Below are 25,715 nucleotides of genomic sequence, written 5' to 3' on the forward strand. Positions count from 1 at the left end.
CAAGAAGCCAGCTAAGCTCATCAAGGGAGTCTTTGTGGATATACCACACTCAGGAAAAAACTTGGTGGGGACATGGGAAAAGGATTTCCAGGAAAACTGGAAAGCAGTTGGTCAAAACAGAGGTTTAGGGGCAGCTAGGTGGTGCAGGGGATAGAGCACCAGCCTTGGATTCAGGAGGACCTGAGTTCAAATCTGGCCTCAGACCCTTGACACTTACTAGCTGTGTGATCCTGGGCAAGTCACTTAACTCCAATTGCCTCACCAAAAAACAAACAAGCAAACAAAAAAACCAGAGGTTTAGATTTGCTTCTTTTATTGTATAAATCAATAAATTCAAATAAATAAGCAAGCTTATCCCCCAAACTTGTACTCCAGTTCCCACCCTGGATTTCTGATGAGTGAGAATTTGCCATATCTAGCCTGACCCAGATGTACCACACCACCCAGTCTTTCTCATGCCTAACATAGAGTAAGCACTAAATAAATGCCTTTTCATTCATTCAATTACTTATTTATTAAATAGAAAAAGTAAGTCTCAGGGGCAGCTAGGTGGAGCAGTGGATAAAGCACTGGCCCTGGATTCAGGAGGACCTGAGTTCAAATCCAGCCTTAGATATTTGACACTTACTAGCTGTGTGACCCTGGGGAAATCATTTAACCCTCACTGCCCTGCAAAAAAAAAAAAAGTAAGCCTCTCTCTGCCAAATAGATGAGAATGGGAATTTATATCGTTTAAAACCTTAGATAGAGAAAAATTAATAAGTATACATGAGAAAGGTTATGAGTCAAAATTAATATTATAATATAGAAAGTTTTTGCATTAACAAAATCAATGAAAATTGAATAAGAAAAAAGTCATGGGTTGGAGAGAAAAATCTTTGTATCAAGTACTCAATGGCACTAATACCTTAACATTGTTTGTCCCCAAAGAAATGAGAAAATGCACCTCACTCTTTTTTGCAGAGGTGGAAGACCATGCCTATGGAACACTGCATATACTGTCAGATTCAGTTAATGTGTCAGTTAGTTTTAACACAATGCTCTTTCTTTTTTTATTCTTTATTAAAAGGGATGGCTCTCCAGGTAGGGGACAAAGGAAAACTGTAGTTGGCAAGAAAAGTGATACAAAAACAAAAGATATCAATACAAATAAAAAAAGAGCATACATCCTTCCTTTCCATTAGCAAATGGTCAGCTCCAATCTGTAAGTTAACTTGTATTGTCAGTTCCATTTCCTGTGGCTTTGTTTAACTGTTTTGCATAGGAAGGTATTATTATGAAGGGGTTGTTTGTTGGGAAGTGACTGATGTGTCATTTTTAATTTCCACAGTCCTAGTTGTTGGTAGAGAATTGGTGAGCTGCTATTCCCTCAGGGGAGTGTGGCGCCTGAACACTTTTCTCTCCGGCTGATTGGCACTGTGGGCACCATCACTGGATGCCTGTATTTCTTGCTACTATGTCTCTGGGCTTCCAAAATCATCTCCTTCTCCTGGAAAGGAGTAATGGAAACCACCCTTGGCCAGAAAGCCAAAACAAAACCCTGATGGAGGCAGGAGAGGTCCGGGTTGTTGCTGTTGTTTGTTATTTGTTTTCGAGGACAACCAAGGACAACCAAGATCATCAAAGGTGGTTTTTGCCTCTTGCCTGAAATTCTGCTTCACTTAAATCCAAATCCAAGAGGTACACGTAGGAGAAAGAGAAATTTCTCAGAGGTAGAGGCTGCGATTGGAGGAGCCAACCTACTAAGCTGACCTTAATCACAGGCATCCTTAACATCATCTCTTAAAAAGAACCCAGTATTAACACCAGACCTGTTGTGGGCTCAGTTTATTCCCCTGAATCAAGTACTTTTTAAAAAATATCAACAAGTGACGCATCCCAAGAGACATCTGTATAGAGTTTTAAATTCTTCAAAGTGTTTTACATAAAATACCTCATTTAATGCTCCTAACAACCCTGCCAGGTAAATGCTGCAGATATTAATATCCTCATTTTGCAGACGAGGAGACTTCGGCTAAGAAAGTTTAACTTGCCCTATTCAGAGCTACCCAGCTACCAAATGTCTGATGTAGGATTTAAAACCAAGTCTTCTTGACACCAAGGGAGGCATTTTGTTCACTATGACATGTTGACAAATACAATTAGGTCTTGTGTTTCTGCCCAACCCAGTCAACTGTGTGACTGGGACAATGTGGTTTGCTCAATAATGGGGAACAAGGTGGGTGCCCATCAGTCAGTCAGTCAGTCGGTGGGTGAACCGTATGCCAGTCACTGTGCTAAGTGCTGGGATACAAAGAAAGGCCAAAAAAAGCAGTCCAGGGAACTTATGGAAGGTTTGATTTGCAAGTCAGATGAAAAAGTCCCATGGTCCTTGGGGAGCAGCGGCAGAGCAAATGGTAAATATATCATCTTTAATGCCATTTCCACGAATAAAAACACATTAGCTTCTAATGTTGAAGCATTTGAAGCCGCTTCCTCAGCTGTGAAATGGGAACACTATCCGGACAATTTACCTCATAAGGTTATTGTAAAGAAAAGTGCCCCCAGCCAAGAAGGTATAAATGAGTCTACTTTTGCTCCTCTCTTCAAAGACCCATGTCTAACCCTAACACCCCTCACAGCTCCTAAAAGCCATGCTTACTTTCATCAAAGAGGAGGTAGAAAGTAAACAGCATGAGATGGGCGGAACTTTGCATTCCTGGGTCGAGCTCTGCCAACCTGATCTCTCATTTGTAATCCTTGGGATCCACCAAGAAAATGATGACATAGGCAGGACCACCCCTGAGGGATTTGGGGTTTGTGGCCGTCCCAGTCAAATGAAGAGCCAAAGACAAGTCAACCTTGTACCCTCCCCACCAACATCTACATATAGATGCAATAACATTTAAATAAAGAGCAAAGGCAGCCCTGACCATTGGAGGGGGACCTCATCCGAGGGTCACAGATTTAGAACTGGACAGGACCTAGTCCAATAGGGTGGCTCTGAGCCTGGAGTCAGGAAGATTGAGTTCAAATTCAGCCTCAGACACTAGCTGTGTGACCCTGAGCAAGTCACTCACCCCTCTTTGCCTCAGTTCCCTCATGTGTAAAATGAGCTGGAGAAGGAAATGGCAAACCGCTCCAGTATATCTGCCAAGAACACCCTAAATGGGGTCATGAAAAGTCGGACAGGATTAAACCCTAACCCTCTCATTTGTACAGAAGAAGAAACTGAGCTCCAGAGAAGTGATAAGATTCAAGATCACGGGTCTAGAGTTGAAAGAACCTTAGAGGCCAACCAGTCCAGAGATGTCAAACATGAAAATACATTGAAATGCCATTGGGAAATATTTGACAAAATAAGTAAAAACACAGTAAGATGAAGATAATGATTATATTTTAAAACTAAGTTACTCTGCAGCTGCAGGGACCCTTATTAGGGATTAGTGGTTCCATTTCTATGTAAGTTTGATGCCACCTTCATTTTACAGAATGAGAAACAGAGGCTTAGAAAGATCATACCAGGGACAGCTAGGTGGCGCAGTGGATAAAGCACCGGCCCTGGATTCAGGAGGACCTGAGTTCAAATCCAGCCTCAGACACTTGACACTTACTAGCTGTGTGGGAAAAAAAAAAAACAACAAACAAAAAACAAACAAACAAAAAAGAAAGATCATAACATTACAGATCTTCCCTTTTGGGGGTTCAAGAGAGCAGAGAAACAAGGGAGGGCACAGGAGGCAGAAACGCTTCTTGGCCAATGACAGGTGATAGTGAAGCCCCAAGTCATTGTTGTGTATACAAAGGTTGCAAGTGCCTCCTTCTAGAATTACAAGACCTCAGAGGCCATCCCATGACCTCCCACATCATCCCAGAGAACAGGCTGCTGCACCTCCTGCCGTTGGGCATTTTTTTCCAATTAGCCATAACTGACATTCAGATCACACTTTAAGGCCCACAGAACAGTTTACCTCATTGAGGCACGCACTCTGAGTGGTCAGCATCCCCATAAGGGGATACTAGGTAATAAAATAAGGAAGTTGAGTCTCAGAGAAGTTAAGTGACTTACCCAAGCTCACTCAGCTAGAGTCAGGAGTGAAATTCGAACCCAGGTCTTCCTTATGCCAAGTCTAGGACTCTATTCACCATTTCACACTGCTTCTAAAGTCCTGTCAAGCTTCTTGGGCTCCAGAACTTATGATCCTATGCCTCTTGTTGCTTTACTCAGCCTCAGCTTTCTCCTCTTTAAAATGAGGAAATTCGACTAGACAGCCCATAATATTTCTTCCCTAGTGTCAGGAAGACTGAGTTAAAATTTATGTTCTGACACTTACTAGCTGAATGACCTTGGGTAAGTCACTTAACCTCTCTCTGCCTCAGTTTCCTCAACTGTAAAATAGCAGCACCTACCTCACAAGATTGTGAAGATCAAATGAGATATGTGTAAAGTATTTTGCACAGTGCCTGGCATGCAGTAGGCACTATATAAATGTTTATTCTATTACCCTTTCCCCTTCTAGTTCGAGATCTAGGATCCTAAGTCTCATCATCCCCTGGGTTTCAGTTTCCTATTTCGTAAAGTGAGAAACTTAGACTAAGCCATCTGCAAGGTCCCATCTACATCTGATGCCACATGAAGACAATGACCACAGTTTCTCACAGTTTGCACCAATGGGATGTAAGCTATTGCAGGATCCATCATGTTGGCAAAGTTGCTAGTCTGTGCCCAATTACAGCAGGAGGACAGCCAGTGTCTGTCTGTCATCCACGGACCAAGGAGAAGCTCCGAGCCAGTGGCTACAGGGGGAATACGATTTTCTGCCTCTGGTGAATCTCCCCAAGTTAGAGAAGAGCTCTTATCTGTGTGAGTGAGGGGAGTGACCACACACTGTCACAGTCACAGACCCTGACAACACTGCTGCCTGTGCCCATTGGGAGAAATCCATTTTCAACCTCTCTCCTCCTCAAGAGAATCCCTAATTTTCATTTCAATTTTGGCCCTGCCCAAGTGCCACCAACCACACTCTTCAAATCACTCCCTTGTTATTACTCTTTTTTTTTTTTTTTGCAGGGCAATGAGGGTTAAGTGACTTGCCCAGGGTCAGTCACACAGCTAGTAAGTGTCAAGTGTCTGAGGCAGGATTTGAACTCAGGTCCTCCTGAATCCAGGGCTGGTGCTTTATCCACTGAGCCACCTAGCTGCTCCTTATTACTTTTATTAGTTATTTTCCTGTTCACAAGCTGTATCTCTCCAATAAGCTCCTTGAGGGGTGGGGCTACTTCATATCTGCCTTTATATCCCCAGTGCCTGGAACAGTCAGAGCACAGTAGATAAATGGTACATAAAGTTTGTTGAACATTGAACAACTTGGTTGAATTGAACAGCCCTGGGAGGTTGGCAGTGCAGTTAGTTCTATCACCAGTTTGGAGGTTTTTTTGGAGAGTTCCTGTCGTGAGTTCCCAGAACTTACTGCCTTTTTTCTACCACTAGTTTAGAGACAAGAAAAAGGCAGCTCCAAGTGACTTGTTAACAGTCACACTGGGCACTGGGGAAGAGACAAAGATAGGGAAGGCCCTACCCTTATAGTGCTTGCTAGAGGCTTGTTGACTAACTAGAGGACCTTATAATCTAGCAGGGGAGATACTCAGTATGATTCTATAAGAGAACTGGGAGAGAAAATTATGGGGCCATGGGGTTTGGTTTTTTTTTTTTTTTTGGTTTTTTGTTTTGTTTTGTTTTTGGTGAGGCAATTGGGGTTAAATGACTTGCCCAGGGTCACACAGCTAGTGTTAAATGTCTGAGGGAGGATTTGAACTCAGGTCTTCCTAACTCCACTTAACTGCCCTGAAAGTTATGTTTTTAATGTTAACAATAACCACCATCATCATCTACTACATCTCAAGGGTCAACCTTGCCAGCCGTTCATATATCCCATATTTACTAAGGACTCACTACATATGAGAACATTCCCAAGAGGAAGCTCTACATTTCCTTCTCTTTCTGACTTAGCCCTATAAGAACCCTCCTCCAAAAAGTCCTTCCAGATTCACCTTGCCCCAGCCCTGACCACTTTCATATACTATACAGTCCATACACTGTAAGCCATTTGCACTTGTTGACATTACTATGTACGAATTAAGTCACTGTGGTTTTGCTCCTGTTTATTTTTCTGCCCCTCCCTGAAAGCACTGACTAGTTCTTCAATTTATTTGGCGTCTGCCATCCCTCACAATCCTCTACACAAAGTAGACTCCTAAGAAGTTCTGACTACCAGACAACACTTTTAACACCTGCCTAAAAAAAAAAATCTGGATTCCCAGACCTCAACCCTCAACACCATGAGGCTGCTTGAGTAAACAAACAAACAAAGAAAAACTCGAGTCAGAATCATGAATGTAAATCTAGAAGGGCCGTTGGAAATCACCTAGGACAATCCTCACTTTTTTTTTTCAGATGAGGAAACTGAGGCTCAGAGACTAAAGTGTCTTACCCAAGGTCTCAAAGTAGCAGTGCTGGAACTGAAACCCAAGGCCACTTACCCCAGACAGGCTGCTATTTCCATGACCCCCCCCCCACACACACACCCATGGCCAAGCAAACGGGACTTTGTCCCATCCTTGGTGACATTTCCATGATTCTGAACCATGCCCTACTAATGGCAAAGTACCAAATCAATCCCTTTTATTAGCCCAAATCACTGCATCCTCCCTGGAGATCCAGGAGTCTTTCCTATCCAGGCGAATTCTTGTCCAAGGACAGTACTTGTCAGTAGCCAGATTCATGAATGGAAGGAACCCTAATCTAGGCTCAGAGGTAGGAAGTGCTCAAGGATCAGAGAGCCTTCCCTCCCCCAACCCCACTCCCCAGGCCAGGAGCGGCTGGGGGCCCCTGATCACACAGTACGTCCAATAGGTAACATCTATGTACCCAGAGAGTTAAGGTCTACAAAGCGCTCGATTTCATCACAAAGCGCTATTATTTCACCTGATTTAGTCCCACATCCACAAAGAGGAAAGTGAGTCCCAGAGAAGGGAAGAGACGTGTCCCGGGCCACACAGGTGGTAATGCCAAGTTCTCTGAACCCAAATCCAGGGCTCAACCCCGATCTTAGCCCACCCTGCGCGGGCGCCAGAGCTAAGGAGATGAGCTCGACTTCAGCCCTCCCCTTCACACCTCCCGGAGTCACTCCCGGAAAGGTCTCCCCGCCCCCCGCCCCCCCAGGCGCGCGCGCGCGCGTGCACACACACACACCAACACACATACCACACGCGCGCGCACACACACCCGCACATATGCCCTCCCCACCCCCAATACACACCACACATACACACACCAACACACATACCACACGCGCGCGCACACACCCGCACACATGCCCTCCCCACCCCCAATACACACCACACATACACACACACCAACACACATACCACACACGCGCGCACACACCCGCACACATGCCCTCCCCACACACCACACACACCACACACACACACACCAGCGAGCGGCCGGCCTTTCTCCAGCCCCCGGGGGCTCCCCTCTCCCCCGAGCCCACCCACCCCCGCACTCACGATCTCGGCCACGATGAGGATCCCGGGCAGGGTGCGCAGGAACTCCTTGTCGTAGGCGAAGCTGCTGCTGCTGGTGGAGAAGTTTTCGGTGAAGGAGCTGGCGGTGGTGGTGACCGTGTGCGAGCGGGAGCGCTGAGGCTCCTCCATCTTCAGGGCGTCCGGCGCCCCCAGCCCTGGCCTCGGCCGCCCCTGGCTCTGCGCACGGGGAGGGCGGGCGCGCGGCCCAGCGCCCCAGGGACCCGCACCAGGGGCCTGGAGGGAGGCTGCGGCCGGGGAGGAAGAGCAGCAGCAGCAGCAGCAGCAGCAGGAGAAAGAAGTGAGGAGGAGAAGAAGGCCGAGGAGGAGGAGGGGAGGGCGGGAGGAGGAAGGGATCGGAGACCCACTGGGAGGGAGGTGGGGGCCCAGGAGTGTCCGCCCGGCCGCGCCAGCCAGCCAGCCAGCCCCCAGCTCGAGGGGCGGGGAGGGGGCGGGGAGGGGGAGGGGGCCGGCCCAGGCCCGCCCCGCGGGGGAGCCGGCAGGCAGCCGGGCCGGGCGGCCGCCTCTGTCACCTGTTACTGGGGAGAGCGCCCAGGTGCGGGGGAGGAGCCGCGCCAACCTGCGGCGGCCGGGCGCACCGACGGACGGACGGACTGACAGACTGCCGGACGCTGCCCGCAGCTGCTGCGGGAGGGGCTGCGCGAGCCTTCCTTCCCGCCCCCCAGCTCCAACGAGCTCCCCCTACCCAACTTTTCTCGGGTTCCGCGGGCGGCTTCCTAAGACTCGCGAGCTGCGCTTATTTCCACCCCGGGCAGGGAGGATCGGAGGGTCAGATTCAGATTCGACCTTAGAGGTCAGCTAGGACGCCCCTCCCCATTTTACAGATTGGGAAAGTGAAGCCCAGAAAGTGACCGGATTTGAAGCCAGGTCCCCTCTCCTTAGAGACGCTTTCCACGGTACCATACTGCTTCACCCTTATAGCTCCGAGGGTTCTTGGAGAGCGTGTTTTACGTCTAGGGAAATGAAAGCCCGAAAAGGTTATAGCAGAGCTAGAACTCAGGTCAAAGAATTCAGACGTGACAGGCGCCTAGCGATTCGTTTTACATTAGGGGAAACGAGGCTCAGCGAAGAGAAGTGGTTTAGGACTTTAAGACCCCGAGTAGTAAGGCACCTGCTGAGCGCAAAGAGCCCCTGGACCGGAAGAAATCTGGAGAGTCCCGGATGCTGATTCTACCACCGCCATCTAAACTCAAATTGTCCCTTAGCTGAGCCTCAGTTTCTTCATCTGTCAAGTGGATACAGTACCTCCTCACAACTTGTGAGGATCAAATGAGGCCAAGGGTTGTGAAGTGCTTTGCAGACCTTAAAGTGAGATATAGACATCAGCTGTTTAAATCATTCAGTCCCTAGAGCTGAGATTCGAATTCACAACCACGGATGGGCGCTGCAAAGCATCATAAATGAGAAGCTGGAAGGGACTTTAGAGGCTATCTAGTTTAGCTTCCTTTTACGGATTAGGAAACCAATTAAGACTACGGAAATGAAATTACTTGTCTAAGGTCACACAGGTAAGAAGCAACAGAGCCCATTTTCGATAATCAGGCCCAAAGTGTGTATACGTAACACAAGTCGGGGGAAACCAGATCGCTGACTGATGGATAACTTCTGAAGCTGAGAACCCCACTCTCCAATGGGGGTAGAGGGGCTACAGGTAGGATCTCCAACCTCCAATCCCTAGGCTCTGCAGACGTATCACCTTGGACTCGATTCATTAGCTGTCTTCTCTGTTCTGGCCTGAGAGGCAGGTGTGTGGCTGGGGGGGGGGGAGGGAGAGAGAGAGAGAGAGAGAGAGAGAGAGAGAGAGAGAGAGAGAGAGAGAGAGAGAGAGAGAGAGAGAGAGAGAGAGAGAGAGAGAGATCGTCCATCCTCTCATTGGCAGCCCCACCCCCACTCCCATTGGTCAGCCCGATCATTTCCTGCCCCTCCTGTCAGAAACAATATAAGGAACTTATTTAATCTCTTTCCTCTTGCAGCAATGGACTTCCAAGAGATGTCTTTAGCCCTCCCAGTCATTCTGCTAAACCCTGTCATAACAGCCTACTATTATTAGCTTTAGAGTTTACAAAACATAGATATATGATTGCATTTGAAACTAACAGCAAGCCTGTAGAACTGGTCATGGATTATTATTCCCATTCTTCAGATGAGGAAATTAATGCTCAAGATTAAGAAAAGTGTTTTGTAACTGTCAGTTTTGGTTTGTTTGTTATTATTCTTTAATCATGTAATTATTAATAAATAAATTTGGTATTTAATGTATCGAGTTAAATATAAAATAAGAGAGACAATTATATATAATATAATGTGATTGTATCAAAAATCAACTATTGTAATAATAATAATGAATTAATAATAATAATAATGTTATTTTCCTAGGGTGGAACTAGCAAGGCCATGTCAGAGCCAAAATTCTAAGTCAAGTTTTCAAGAATTCCACACTCTTTCTTCTATTCCACAGTCCTACTCAGGGGCACTGAAGTACAGAGCTATAACAAGATGTTTTTGAGCTTAGGCACAGGTAGCTAAAAGTTCACTGAACTTAGCCCCAAAAGACCCAAGTTCCAGGTCCAGGCTGATAATGACTACATTTGATGCTATGGTTAAGTCCCAATCTCTCAGCCTTAGTTTCTTTACCTAGAGAATAATGATAATTAAACCTCTGAATTCCTCCCAGGGTTATTCTGAGGAGCAAATGGGATAAAGCATTTAGCAAACTAGGATGCCATTGTAGACTTAGGATCTCAAACTGAGAATTTGTAGGAGTGCCAGGGGTCATCTAATTCCCCCCTTTCCCACCATTCTACAGCTGTCTAAACAAGCACAGAGAGGTTAAGCAATTTGCCCTGAGTCACACAGTAAGTGGCAGAGCCAAGATTTGTTTCCCTAATGCTGAACCATTTTTGTCTCTGTCATATAAAACCAAGTTGGTTATAATACATATTGTCTTGATAAATTGCTGTATTCTATTTGACAGTTTTAATTACAATTCTGTGCTTAATCCTTCCCTCCATTGAGTATTAGAGACCTATTTGCATTGTCAAAGGTGTCTGATGGGATGTTCTTTCCTAATTTTTGAGAATAATTTTTATAATATTGGGGTAAATTGTCTTTAAAACTTGGATCGAATTTTCGAGAATCCAGAACCAAGATCCATCATTCCAGAGAATCCAAGACCATCAGAACTAGGAATTTCCTTTGAGAGTTCTAATCTGTGTTTTATGACATTGGGTTGCTTACCATTTCTAGTTGGGGTTCTATTCTATTAATCCTATAGCTCTATTATCTATAAGATATAGGAAAATATATCTTATTTTTAGTCTTCTATTTCTTTTCGTTCTCTCTTTTGTTAGTTTATATTTGTACATGGTAGGGTTTAACTCTTTTAATTTCTTCTGGTTTTGTCATCATTTCACACTTCATTTTTTATTTTGTTGATTTGATTTTCTTCCCTCTCAGTGTCAGGATTTGAACTCAGGACCTTTGGCTTCAAATGCAGAGACCTTTCCATTTGTATTATTTGGAGGTGGGGGGCAGAGACTGAACATTGGGTTTCAGATATAAGGAACTTCCAGGTGAGAAAACTCCCTTTATCATATCCTTTGGGACTTAACATCTTACCAAGTTGCCTTGAACACTGAGTGACTAAATGACTTGCACAGGACCATACAGCTATACAGTATGTGTTAAAGGTGGGTCTTGAACCCAGGTCTTGCTGGTTTCAAGGCTGTTTCTTTCTCCACTATGTCATACTGCCTCTCAAGATATTATTTCACATTTTACCACTACCCTGAAAATAAATGGTTTTGTTTTTTTGTTTTTTAAAATATGGAACGCTTCACGAATTTGCGTGCCATCCTTGCGCAGGGACCATGCTAATCTCTGTATCGTTCCAATTTTAGTATATGTGTTGCTGAAGCGAGTGCTTTGTTTTTTTTTTTTAAAGAAAATCTCGTTCTTTGTTCTTTTGGTTTTTTTTTTCCCAAGTAAATTTGAAGTTAAATAAACTGTGATACAGAAGACAAAACACCGACCTGGAGTCAGAGGACCTACCTGAGTCTGAGCCTTGGCTCAGTTACTACCTGTGTGACCTAGTGCCAATAACATCATGCCTCAGTTTCCTCATCTGTAAAAGGAGGAGGTTGGATTCAGTGGCCTCTGAGGTCCCTCCCAGCTGGAGATCTGGGATCCTCATTTTCCATTAGACTCTTGGGAGGACTTCCTCCCTGGTCCTAGCTTTTCTCTGCTTTGTTACAGCCCAGTGTGAGCACACACAGGATCCCATTTGAGCAGGAAACTCTAGCAAGTGGGAGGGAAATAATCCTCCATTGACAATGGAGAGGAGAGAAGAGGAGAGCTCTGGCAGCTCTCCCAAAGTGACCTGACCCTTGGCTGAGAGGAGAGAGACACAGAGAGAAAGAGACAGGGACAAAGAGAGTGGGAAAGAGAAAGAGGGAAGGAGAAAGAGACCCAGAGAGACCCAGAAAGAGGAATGGAGAGAGGAAAGGAGGAGGGAAAGAGAGAAGGAAGGAGAGAGAGAGAGGGAGAGAGGGGGGGGGGGTGGGGGAGAAGGGGGGAATTGAGAGGAAAGGAGACAAAGACAGACATAGAGGGAAGAAAAACAACAGATTAAGTCATGGGAGATTTAGTAACTAGCAAGACCCACTGCCCAGCTAGGTGCTCATGGGTAGTGACGAAGAAGTCATAAAATTCAACTTCATCATTTTATAGAGAAAGAACTGGGGAAAATTAAGTGACTTGCCCAAGGCTACACAGGGCTGGGAAGCTAGGTCCTCTGTCTGTGCTCTTTCTGTCTATTAAAATATAAAGTAAAACAATTTAAGAAGCATTGAGGATCATAGCTCTAGAGTTGAAAGAGATCTTAGAAACCATCGGGTCCTCCCCAACCCCATTTTACAAATGAAGAAACTGAGGCCTGGAAATAGGAAGAGACTTACCCAAGGCCTCATGGGTAACTAGCATTTGAACATAGGTCATTCCTAATCTAGCCCTTGGCACATAGGTGCCTAAATGCTTCATTATCACACTGACTCTCAGTTAAAGTAAAGAGAAGCTGGTCAGAGATGATTTCAGAGAGAGGGGCAGTTTGCCTCAAGTCCTAAAGGAAGGATAGGATTTCGATGGATGGAGGAGATGGTGGGAGGACATTCCAGACTGGGAAAGCCCAGAAACCCTCATGCTCAGAATGTCCTCCTTCTTCACTGTGACTCTAAGAATCCCTTGCTTCTTTCAAGGGTCCCATCAAGCCTCTGCTACTTCTCCTCGTTATTAACCCAGGGTGTAGAGTGAGTTCAGGGAGGACCAGAACCTCTGGTGTGAGGCCTGCTCATCCATATTTGGTGTCCACCTGATTCACCCAACTCTCACCTGTGGCTCCAAGAAGCAGTAGCATGCTCAGCGGCCACACTTTGGCAAACCATTTTAGGCAGATGGGCTAAAGCAGGTAGAGGGTAACCAAGGGGTCTCAAACCTGTTGGTGTCTACCCCAAGAACATGAAGACTTCTCCTGGTGCAATGGGCAGATGAGAACAGTTTGTTCCAATGGCCACCAAAGTGGCTGCAGCAGGTGCTGTGGAACACTGAGAGCTTGGTCAGACATAGAAGATACCAATATCATTCACAGCATCCCAAGCCATCACTAGTTGTCCTGACTTCTGTCTTGCCACTGAATTCTGATGACTCTGGAAGAGAGAGTAAGGTTGGTGACCTAAAGTGATGCCTCACTTAAATCCAATTTACACAAGTCAAAAGATATCACTCACACCGTTTTATCATTTTTCTGTCTTCAAAGTCCTGTGGCAACAGGCAAGTAATGAAGTGGCAGGTGTGAATACCCTCGGAGCTGCAGTCACAATCCTGCACGCTGGTGGCCCAGGCCATATGGTTGACTTCTCACTGGACTGAAGGAATAGCGGGATTCAACAGCTCCCTGGGTGTCTGAGCAGGCTTTTTTTTTTTTTTTTTGTGGGGCAATGAGGGTTAAGTGACTTGCCCAGGGTCACATGGTGTCTGAGGCTGGATTTGAACTCAGGTCTTCCTGACTCCAGGGCTGGTGCTTTATCCACTATGCCACCTAGATGCCCTCCTGAGCAGCCTTTTTAAGACCACACTGCAAAATCACCTGCTTCACTCAACCCTGATCTGCTTGCTGCAGCAGGTAGGGATCCAGCCTTGTGGTCAAAAGACAAAAAATATACAAACACTTTTGTGAAGATAATTCCACTCACCATTGGTACACGGAATAGGCACACACTTATGGACAACAAGAAATCCAGTAGACCTAAAAGGCAAACAAACTCTTGTTGCAAGAGAACTCAGCAGGTTGCAAGAGAACTCAGAGAATAAGACTTATTTGTACAAATATATTGATAGCGGCTCTTTTTGTTGTGGCTAAGAATTAGAAATCAAAGGAATGCCCATCCATTGGGGAATGGCTAAACAAGCTGTGGTATATGATGTTGATGGAATATTATTGTGCTATAAGGAATGACAAGCAGGATGATTTCAGAAAGGCCTGGAAAGACTTGTATAATCTGATGTATAGTGAAGAGAGCAGAACCAAGAGAACTTTGTGCAGAGACAGCAACATTGTTGGATGAAGAACTGTGAATGACTTACCTATTCACAACAATACAATGATCTAAGACAATCCCAAAGGACTATTGATGAAACATACGATCCACCTCCAAAGAAAGAACTGATATTGATGAAATACAGACTGAAGCAGGCTGTTTTTCACTTTCTCTCATTTTTTTCTTTTATTCAAGTAAACCTCTCCTCAACTCCCACCCTCCACCATGTGCCTTCCCTCTGAGGTTACCTTATGCTCTCCCCTTTATCCTGCCTCTATCTTATATGTGCATGGCTGTTGGTATGTTTTTTCTCTCATTAGAAGGAAAGCTCCTTGGGGCAGCTAGGTGGTGCAGTGGATAGAGCACCAGCCCTGGAGTCAGGAGTACCTGAGTTCAAATCCAGCCTCAGACACTAGCTGTGTGATCCTGGGCAAGTCACTTAACCCCAATTGCCTCACTAAAAAAAAAAGAATCTAAGCTCCTTGAGGAGGGGGACTATTTTTGCCTTTCCTCATATCCTCGGTGATTAGTGACAAATGCCTGTTAACTTACTGACCGTCAAGTGATCATATAACCTTTGCTTAGAAACTCCTAGGGAGGTAGTAGTTATCCTTCCGTTGGACGGCTTCAAGCAAAATCTGGATGCCTGCTCTTAGAGAGTATTCTTGGTCAGGTATAGAGTGAGTCAAATGACCTTTGAGTTCCCATCCAAGTCTGAGAGTCTGTGATCATCTGCTCCCAGATGGGCACTCCCTCCCTCCCCTGCAAGCTCCTCACCATGCAGCTCTATGGAGATGTCAGCACCATACGTCCTCCCCTACCGACCTGAACTTCCAGCCGGCTCCAATTAGCTGCCCTCCCTGCTAGAAGAATATTTCCAGCTCAATGGACTCCGAAGGGGAAAAGCCTTCCATGCTTTTGAAAACATTCACGGTATTCATTTCAATCCAGTGATTTCAACTGCATGCCTGCAGACAGAGGGAAGAGTTTCTCATTGATACAAACATACCTGCTGTGGTCAGAAGCTTGTTCTTCAATGGGCCAAATGTTCACAACCCAGGAGAGAGCAAGAAAACCAAATTATTCTGAACCCGATTTTAATAACGACTCCTTGAGATTCATGTGGCCAACCTAATGATTCAGAGAAGATGGAAACTTGGAACTCACACTCCTTCCTTTCTTTTAGATGTGTCTGGAGTCTTGGAAGCTTGACTACCCTACGTTCTCCTACAAATGGACCTTGGGAGCTTGTTCTAGCAGGGGAGCGCAGCTACTCGTATACCCTTGACCGAAGAACGGTACCGCCTCTATCGGGGAAAGTCGTCCTCTTCGACCGAGCGCGCAGCTTCGGGAGGGACGCACATGGAGCGGTGAGGGAGGAAGGGGACACCCGCCTAGCCAGCCAGATTAGCCGAATTAACCCTGGCGATCAATGAGGTGACAGATGTCGCAGCCAGATCGCCCTCACATCCTTTCCTTTCTTTAAAAAAAATTTTTTTTTGGAGAAAAGTGACACTTGCCAAAGGTCTTTAAATACCTTACCAAGAGAATAGAACCCAGGTCTCACTGCTATTGACTGAAGAAATATCATGAACTCTGGGAGGGTTATTCAGAAACTCCTCACTCAGACTGGCCAAGCATTGGGTTACCAACTAAGGGAAGAATTGTTTTTTAAATACATAGAAGAGGGGGCAGCTAGGTGGCGCAGTGGATAAAACACGAGCCCTGGATTCAGGAGGACCTGAGTTCAAATCCAGCCTCAGACACTTGTCACTTACTAGCTGTGTGACCCTGGGCAAGTCATTTTACCCTCATTGCCCCACACTACCACCAACAAAAAAAATACATAGAAGAAAACAAAAGTAAGTTTAGAAAGGAATGCAAATGGAGCGATATCTTCTTATATTAAATATAAATTTAATATATTACTTTAAAATCCTAATATGTATGTAACAAGTTCATTCAAAATCCTTTTTTTCCTTTGCGGAGGGCAATCTAGGTTAAGTGACTTGTCCAGGATCACATAGTAAGCATTTGAGGTCAGATTTGAACTCAAGTCCTCCTGACTCCAGGGCTAATACTCTATCTACTGAGTGACCTAGCTGCCTATTTTTTGTATTTTCAAATTTTTGTGTTTATTGGTGATTGGATCATAGGGTCAGTGATGGGGATGGGGGAGAGAGACATCATGGCAGCATGGGTCCTTTCCCATTTTGTGTCTTGACTTCCTCCCCGCCTCCAGCCTATAGAAGCCTGTGGACCCCTTTTCAAATGCATGTTTTTAAATGCATAAGATAAAATACAGATGATTATAAAGTAAACCAATTAGAGTGAAAGATAGTGATTGAAAACATAAAAAAAATAGTATGTGAACTTGAAGTTAAGAATTCCTGGTGTAATGGAATGAGCTTGGTTCTGAAGTTCAAAGACGGTTCTATCTGATACTATTTATAGGACTTCAGGCAAGTCCACCCCACTGTGCCTCAGTTTCCTCATCTATAAAATGAGAGAGTTGGACTTTGGTCTTTAAGGTCACTTCTTGTTCTAATCCATGAGCCTATAATCATATACATACAGAGGTACAGATAAAGAGGGAAAGAGAGACAGAGACAGACATGCAGAGATAGAGTCACAGAGAGTTTGTAATAAGAAAGAAAATTAAAAATAAGAGAATTGCCATGATTTGGGGCTGGCTTTTAGATATCTTCTTAATGGAATAAAAGGGTCAGGCTATGAATGGGTCCACCCAACCTGGCAAGTGACTTGGAAGTACCTGAGACTATTTTCCCCTTCCTCTGGGAGAAGACTGGAGAGCATCCCGGGACACAAGGCAGGGATGTCAGAGAACAGAGGCACTGAAGGAAATGCTGCAGGAATGGCCAGAAAGAAACTGAGTAAACAAGGTGAGGCATCTATCTCCCCTGCAGCTGGAGCAGACAGAGGGGAAGCTGGGAGATGACAGTTGGAGTTCCAGTTCAGGCAGGGAGATAATTAAGAGGGCAGCTAGGTGGCGCAGTGGATAGAGCACCGGCCCTGGAGTCAGGAGGACTTGAGTTCAAATCCGGTCTCAGACACATAACACACACTTACTAGCTGTGTGACCCTGGGCAAGTCACTTAACCCCAATTGCCTCACTAAAAAAAAAAAAAAAGAGGGCACCTTGATGAACTAAAGTCACGGAGGTCCAGATGAACTGCTTTCCATTGTCAATAATCTTTGGTTGTTTTTTTGTTTTTTGCTTTTGTTTTTTGTAGTTGTTGTTTTTGATGAGGCAATTGGGGTTAAGTGACTTGCCTAGGGTCACACAGCTAGTAAGTGTTAAGTGTCTGAGGCTGAATTTGAACTCAGGTCCTCTTGAATCCAGGGGCGGTGCTCTATCCACTGCGCCACCTAGCTGCCCCTGTTGTCAATAATCTTTGAAAGATACTGAAGAATGGGAGAAACGCGACAGGATTTAGGGAAGGACAAATATTGAACTGATTTCCAAGAAGAGAGAGGGGAGTTTGGAACTATGCAACCCAATGAGCCTGACTTTCATTCGGGACCAGATTCTAGAATCTGTCCATAAAGAGATGCATCTAGCTGAGAAATAGTGATTACAAGAAATCTTTACTGATGAAAATGGATCCCATCAGATTAGGAAGTTACCTGAGACAGAGAGAGTTCAAATAAACGCACCCTTACACAGTATCTCAGGCAGAATTTTTATTGTCTCCTTATTTTAAGGTCTCCCCAATCCCAAACCCACACTCTAACCACTAGGCACCACTGCCCATCTTTTTTTTTTTCCAGACTACTTGTAAACTGAAAGTGTCCCATGGTATGTAGCAGCATGGGGTAGTAGAGAATGTACTGGTTATGCTCCCAAAATCACAAAACTGTGCATACCCTTTGTTTTTGGTTTTTTGGTTTTTTTTTTTCAGGGCAATGAGGGTTAAGTGACTTGCCCAGGGCCACATAGCTAGTGTCAAGTGTCTGAGGCTGGATTTGAACTCAGGTCCTCCTGAATCCAAGGCCAGTGCTTTATCCACTGTGCCACCTAGCTGCCCCCCTGTGCATACCCTTTGACCCATTTTTGATGCCCGCCTTTAAGCCTATAGCCCCAAATGGAACAAAGAAAGAGGAAAAGGACCCACGTGTACAAAAACATCTATAGCAATATCTCAAAACTGGAAATTAAAAGGGTGCCCACCTATCAAGGAGAGGCTAAACAAACTGTGATATAGGAATGAATATCAGGGAAAGTTGTCATTCCATAAGTGGTGTGATGAAATGGACTGGTTCAGAGGAAGCTGGGAAGCCTTCTATGAGGCAGGGTGAAGGGACCAGAACCATTCCTACGATGACAACGTTATAAAGAAAAACAACTCTGAGCACTTCAGAACACTGATCAATGCAATAAACGACAAATCCAGGGGGCAGCTAGGTGGTGCAATGGATAAAACACGGGCTCTGGATTCAGGAGGACCTGAGTTTAAATCTGACTTCAGACACTTGACACTCACTAGCTGTGTGACCCTGGGTAAATCACTTAACCCTCATTATCCCACCCAAAGAATGAAAGGAAGAAAGAAAGAAAGAAAAATGAATGAATGAATGAATGAATGAATAAACAAACAAACAAACGACAGATCCGGAGGATGGAAGATGAAACAAGCCACCCCCTCCTGCCTTGGAGGAAAAAGCAGAACGTTTTGGACAAGGCCAACGTGGGATTTTCTCCTGCTGGTCTACTTATATTTGTTATGAGGGTTTTCTTTTTATTGTTCAACTGGGTGTCAGAGGTCAGTGGGAGGAACGGCTAATAAATACTTGTAAAAATCTTTAATGAATGAATTTTAAAAGAGAAGGCACTGGACTAGTAAGACTCAAGAGACCCAAACTCTGGTCCTGGATATGCCACTAAACTTGTTACGTGACCTTAAGCAAGTCTCTTCTCTCGTATGTACCTCACCTTCTTTTTCTGGGGGGAAAAAAAAGAGGTTGGCCACCACAGAGGCCAAGTGGGTCTTTTAAGCAAACACTGGAGGCTCATTTAGCCAGTGTGGATTGTACCTGCTCTGTTGACTCATCTCATTAAGTACACTTGAGAAACAAAGGATTGCTCACCTTGGGGAACCGGATTTGAACTTTCACATTCCCTCTTCCCCCACCCTCCTCCTTACATTGGTCGGAGCTCTCAGTGGAGGGCAGGTACCTGGGCCTCATCTCCTCAGTCAATATCTCCCCCTCCCCAGCTTGCTGCTGCCAATGCTTTGCCATGAGTCCACATGAAGCTCCTGCACCCCCAGCTACTAGTTCCTTTCCTACACAATTATCTATACACGTGTGTTTACTTCTCAGTCTGTGTGTTGCTTCTTTCCAGTATAATGGAAAACAGTTACTAGCTGTGTGACCCTGGGCAAGTCACTTAAATTCTTTTGGCCTCAGTTTCCTCATCTAAAATTGGTACAACAATAGCACCCACCTCCCAGGGTTGTTATGGGGATCAAATGAGATAATATTTGAGAAGCACTTTGCAAGCCTGAAAATGCTATATAAATGTTTGATGATGATTCCTCAAAGGATGAATCAATGACAACAAGCATTTATTAAGCACCTACTATATGGCAGCCACTGTGGGAAGTGCTGGGAATAAAAATAAATAAAAAGAAAGGCAAAGACAAGTCTTGTTCTCAAGGGAGGCTCATGATCTAATGAACAGGGACAATTTCATTTTTGCTTCTGTGTCACTAACAATGAGCTCAGTGCCTGACACCTAGTGGAAGCTTCCTGAATACTAGTTGCTTGATCCTTTCTTCCTCCCTTCTCTCTTTTTTGGTCTTGTACCTCTTTTGTCCAGAGCTGCCTCTAGTCTTCTAAAGTAACAATAAGATAGTTTGACGCTTCAGTTTCCCAATGTGCCTTTTCTCAGGCTCTTTCTCTCTAGTTCCTTGGCTATTTCATCCAATCCCATGGGTTTTATTAGCAACATCAAATGAGGGAATTCCCAAGTCTCCAGCTCCAGGTGGAAATCTTTCTCCTAGAGGGGAAGCCCCATGTTATCAACCATCCACTGAACATTGCCAGCTGGATGTCTTGTTAATATCTCAAACTCAATCTATTGTAAACAAAATTCATTTTCTTGCTCCCAAACCAATTTTACCTCTAACAAAGTAGAAACTAAGAAAAATATCTTTCAAGGTGCTAGATTTGGAACCAGAGGACCTGGGTTTGAATTCCAGTTCCATTTATTATTTGTGTGACCTTGGGTTAGTCATTTCAGCTCTGTGAGTCTTCACTTCCACATCTGCAAAATCAAGGGATTGGACTAGGTAACCTCTAAGTTCCCTTCCTGCTCTAAACTTATGATCCTACTTTTACTGTGTAAGGGGTGGGGGCAGGAATACCTGGATGAGCTTCATCTAAAGCTGGAAATCTGGAGAGAATAAAAGGCGGAGACATAGAAAACTGATGAGGCAGCCTTCAGATGTAAAACAAACATTCAGAAAGAGGCCGAGCTGCTGGTGCAGAATCTATACCTAAATTCTTGCCTTCTCAAGAAGTGGGGAGGGGAGGGAAGGAATTTGTAACTCAAAAGTTACCAGAAAATGAATGTTAAAAATTCTTTGTACGTGTAATTGAGAAAAATAAAATAAAGACATTCTTTTAAGAAGAAAGAGAAAGAGGAAGGAAGGCAGGAAGGCAGGAAGGCAGGAAGGCAGGAAGGCAGGAAGGCAGGAAGGAAGGAAGGAAGGAAGGAAGGAAGGAAGGAAGGAAGGAAGGAAGGGGAGAGGGGGGGAGGGAGGGAGGCAGGGAGTCTGGGGCCAGAAAGAAAAAGAACTTGGCTCCAGGGCACAGGCTGCTTCTTACTCCTTCCCCAGCAGCTCCTCTGCGTAATATCCCAAAAGGAGTATGAGAAATAATTAATTGAATTGGGATTGTTCACCCAAAGGACAGATGGAATGCTTTACTGAGAGAACTCACTTCTGATCCAGGAAAGACTTCAGAGATTTAGAGCTTGGGAAGGACCTTATAGATCATTTTATCTGACTCTTTCATTTTACAAAAGAAGAAACTGAGGCATGACCTGCCCATGGTCACCCAAGTGGAAATAACACTTTGAGGTATCAACCCTGTGAGAAAGGAAGTGTAAATATCATTTCCCTATTTTACAGATGAGGACATTGAGGCTTAAGTGGATTATGCATAATCATGTGTCTCTCCTCTCAAACCCATGGTCCAGTTGGTCTCTAAGGTCCCTTCTAGCTCTAGCGTTCTATGGTTCTAAACCAGAGGAGTCCAGGTCAACTATCTCTTCATTTACCACCCATGAGCACTCCTCTTGATTTCTCCATCATGTCTCCATTCCCTCCCCCCTCATTAGACTGTGAGTTCCTTGAAATCAGGGACTGTCCTTGGTCTTTTTCTTAAGAAATGTTTATTGACTGACAGAGGATCCAAATTCACTCTTTGCTCAGGGTGCTGTCCTAATGGGACTCTGGTTCACCTCTATACCTAAAATAACCCTGGTCTCCAGTTCATCTATTCATACTATTCCCTCTGAGTGACCTATGACAAACTGATATATTTTTAAAGTTTTCCTGAAAAATATTTTGGAATACCAATAAATTATGTTCAAATACGGAAATAAACAATATAAATCATGATCTTGGAGAGAAAGAAAAATCCCAAACTCTGATGCATTGTGTCTTTGGAATTTGGCTCCAGTCCAGAAGAGTAGCATTTTAGTGACAAGATCAGTGTCGAGTCAGCCCAGAATCACCCTGTGATGATGACCGGAAGCCCACAGTGGCTATGATGGCTTACTGGAAACTTGGTGGAGAACAAAGAACATGATGGGCTTGGGGTGCTTCTATAAAAAGAAAAACTGGGCTTAGGAGCTCTGTTGTTTTGAAGACTCAAGGAAATTCCATGAACCGGACCATAACAGCTTGGGAGTCAGATGAAGCTTCAAGGGACAGTGATAAGAAGGCACTTTTACTTAGACACAATTAAGGGGGAATTTCCCTGCCTGGTCTGGCTGCCACATGGAACAACCTCTCACCAGCCAGAGAGCATCCTGGGACAAGAGGTAGCTACTGCCAAGGGGATTGTGCAGACATAGTGCCAAGTCTTGTCAATTATGCAGCATCTCTTGCATCTCCTTTTCACGCATCCTAATTCAAGCCCCCATCACCTCCAGCTTTGATGGAGATAATAGCCTCCTAATTGACCCTTCCTCCTTCCCGTCTCTTCTCTTTCCACACATCCTCTCCCCCACCCCCATGGCATAAATATGCATGTGCTAAAAAATCTTCAGTGGCTCCCCATTGTCCAGAGGCTTAAACACACAGTCAGTCTGGCGTTGCAGCTCTGTAGAGCAATGAGATTTACAAAGTACTTTCCTCTTAACAATTCTGTGAGGTGGGGCAGCTAGGTGGCACAGTGGATAGAGCACCAGCCCTGGAGTCAGGAGTACCTGAGTTCAAATCCAGCCTCAGACACTTAACACTTACTAGTGTGACCCTGGGCAAGTCACTTAACCCCAATTACCTCACTTTAAAATAAAAGAATTTGTCAACAATTCTGTGAGGTAGAAAGGGGAGACATCATTATGCTCATTTTACAGACAAGCAAACTGAGGCAGACGATAAGTCCCTCGTCCATGGTTGGGTAAGTAAGAAATCCAGAGCCTGATGACAAGAGAATGCTACACTTTTGGAAAGAATTCACTGAAGGGTTCTACTCGGTGCCTGGAGTCATAACACCTTTTAGTGTTGGCTTAGAATTCATCCTCTGATTGACAGAAAATATCCTCGTAGAGGAAAGAGGCTTTGTGAGTGGAGACTTGGCCAATGGAAGATGAATCAGAAACAAGGATTAAAAACACAAGAGCAACTATATAAAATGGAACTTTTAAGCAATAGATGCATTTTGAAAAAGTTGCTAGGATATCGAGGGGTTTTTGCAAATGGAATCATTTGAAATGCATCATGTTGAGAGGTCCAGCCTCAGAGTCCATGGGAGATGGGAGTAGAGCAGCATTTCCATATGCTGAAGTATATAAGGAGTGGACTTGTTACTTATTGCATGACACACCATATTCCTGTTTCTTCCATTCTGTGACCTTCCTGTAGCAAAATCTCTAAACCAGCCAAGCCAGTTCCATCTCCCTGGAGAATGTCCTTGAGAGACAACATGGAAAGGCTTCCACAAGTTAGAAGACTAAGCCTTCACATTTCAGAATGCGCCATATTGATTCTTTCCATGTGAGAATTCCCAAGTACTCCATCAGCGCTAAGGAAGCATATAGCATCCCTGCTTCTATTCATGATCCAGGTGGGAGGTTGGAGGCAAGCATGGCTTTCCATAGGTTTACACTGATGGAGGAAAATTCAAGGTCACCCAGGACATTTCCACATCTATCCTGATCCCAAAGAGATGGAAAGAGTCTAAGATTTGAGATCAGGGGACCCAGGTTCAAATCCTCACTTTGGCATTTATTAGCTGTGTGATGTCAACTAATTCTCAGAAAATTAGGATCCCCAGAGGGCAGTGGATAGGTCTGTGGTGGGCAGCAGGAAGCTCTATCACATTACAAATAGGGAAGGAGAAATAGAGTAAAGGATTGTTGTCAAAGCAATGCATTGGTGGTGACGGTAGGGGAAGATGGACTGGTCATGTCCCAATTAATAACAACAAAAATAGTAATAGCCAGCATCAAGACCTTACATATGTTCTCTCACTTAATCCTCCCAACAATCCTTGGAAGTAAGTGCTATCGTTGTCCCCATTCTACAGATAAGGCAACTGAAGCCTAGGAAGGTTAACTGACTTTCCCAGGGTCATATAGCTAGAACATGCTTCTGTGGATGATGTAGTCAAAGCTACTGAGGACAGAGAAAAGAGAGCTCTTGCCACCAAAGTCCTGGGCACTGCCAAAAGGTCTGATACTGAAAACTGTTATGATTTGACCAATAGGAATGACATTAAGGGGTATTTAAGTATCTCGGGAGTCAGCTAGAGTCTTCTCTCTGTGTTGTCTCCCCCCCCCCCATGTGCATGCCTTGTGACCTAGGCCATTTTCCCTTTCTCTTTATATCCCCAGCACTTTGTACACAGGAGGTGCTTACTAAGTGCTTATGCATTCATTCATTCAGTTGCTGAGATGGGATTCAATCCCAGGTCTTTCTGACTCCAGGCTCAGTTCCCTAAGTACTATGCCACACTCCTTCTTACACCTGCACCAATATGTATCCTCATGATGTCAAGAGAATGTGAGAATGACATCCAGTACCTTGGATGGATGCCTGATATGAACTTATGGGGGTAGGCATGGATTTCTGTCACTGCAGGGAATACTCATATTGATGAGATCACAAAGCCTCTGGGGTTTTGGAAGGTTCAGGGAAGTTACTTCATTGGTCTGACCTCAGTTTCCTTATCTGTAAAATGGGTCTAATAAGGAGCAGCTAGGTGATGCAATGGATAAAGCCCTGGCCCTGGATTAAGGAGGACCTGAGTTCAAATCTGGTTTCAGACACTTGACACTTACTAGCTGTGTGACCCTGGGCAAGTCATTTAACCCTCATTGCCCCTCCCCCCCCCAAATAAAAGAAAACAAAACAAAATGGGTCTAATAATGGCCACCCTTTCAAGCACTTTCCCCACTGTGGAGAAACCTCTTTGTAAATCTTACAGTATTCTAGAAAGTCAAGTGATGAGAAGGAGGAGACCCTGTCCCATTTTTAATTGTCCATCAAAAACCTCAACAGCATTTATTCAAGAAACTCTTACTGTATTTATTTCATAACTTTAACTTTGAAGCTGGGAAGGGGACAGAGGAAAGTCAAGGAAATGATTGTTTCCTAGAGACCTTCAATAGCACCTGTAACAAGTCCCTAAGTTATTTTTGTTAACTATTTCATTATCATCCAATGAGTGCTTCCATTTTATGGAGAGGCAACATAGGGTAGCAGATAGTATGGCCAGGAAGACCTGGATTCAAATCCTGTATCAGGCCTTTAGCAGCCATGTGACTGGGGAGAATCAATTAATCTTTCTGAGCCATCAGTTTCCTCATCTGTAAAATGGGCATAATGCCTCCAGTGCCAACCTTACTAGGTTGTTGTGGGGCTCAATCAAGAGAACAGAAGTAAATCCTTCTGCAAATCTTACTGTTCTATCGTCATCATCCTCTATTGCTCTTTGATGAGAAAACCTGCAATGGGAAATTAAGGCATTGGTTTGGATTCCATAGTGGATCTGGATTTCGAATTCTGTCTCAGAGTTTAAAGTGTGTTGTTATTTTACCTAGAGATAGCAAGCCAAAGTCAGAAGCAGATTTCAATGCGCAAGCCCTTATTCAGGGAATCACAGAATTCCAGAGTTGGAAAGATCCCCACTGGCCTTGAATTCCAAACTGGGTGGGAGAAAGAATCCCCACGGCATCCAACAAGCCTTGGCTTGAAGACTGGCAGTGTCTCTCCGCCTTGTTCCCTACATCTGGAACTGGGTTTCAGTGTATTTACAAAGAGAAAGAGGGAGGAGGGAATATTG

At 44.7% G+C, this 25,715-nt stretch overlaps 1 protein-coding gene and 1 non-coding gene across 3 annotated transcripts in view; both read right to left on the reverse strand.

The window, feature by feature from the left end:
- CMTM8 (CKLF like MARVEL transmembrane domain containing 8) overlaps nt 1–7,844 on the reverse strand; it is a 59,009-nt gene extending 51,165 nt beyond the window's left edge. Inside the window, exon 1 of one of the 2 annotated variants that reach the window (XM_043965314.1) lies at nt 7,549–7,844. In XM_043965314.1, coding sequence (XP_043821249.1) covers nt 7,549–7,695 — 147 coding nt within the window. In that variant the 5' untranslated portion in view covers nt 7,696–7,844. The remainder of the gene's footprint in view (nt 1–7,548) is intronic. The other variant, XM_043965315.1, reaches the window with a different exon arrangement.
- Nucleotides 7,845–11,403: 3,559 nt separating this feature from the next.
- On the reverse strand, nt 11,404–11,507 carry LOC122730200. The gene has a single exon (XR_006353410.1). It is a non-coding gene; the product is annotated as a U6 spliceosomal RNA (small nuclear RNA).
- Between the last annotated feature and the right edge of the window lie 14,208 nt (nt 11,508–25,715).

This window comes from Dromiciops gliroides, chromosome 5 (assembly GCF_019393635.1).
Source record: "Dromiciops gliroides isolate mDroGli1 chromosome 5, mDroGli1.pri, whole genome shotgun sequence".
NCBI classification, from domain to species: Eukaryota; Metazoa; Chordata; class Mammalia; order Microbiotheria; family Microbiotheriidae; genus Dromiciops; species Dromiciops gliroides.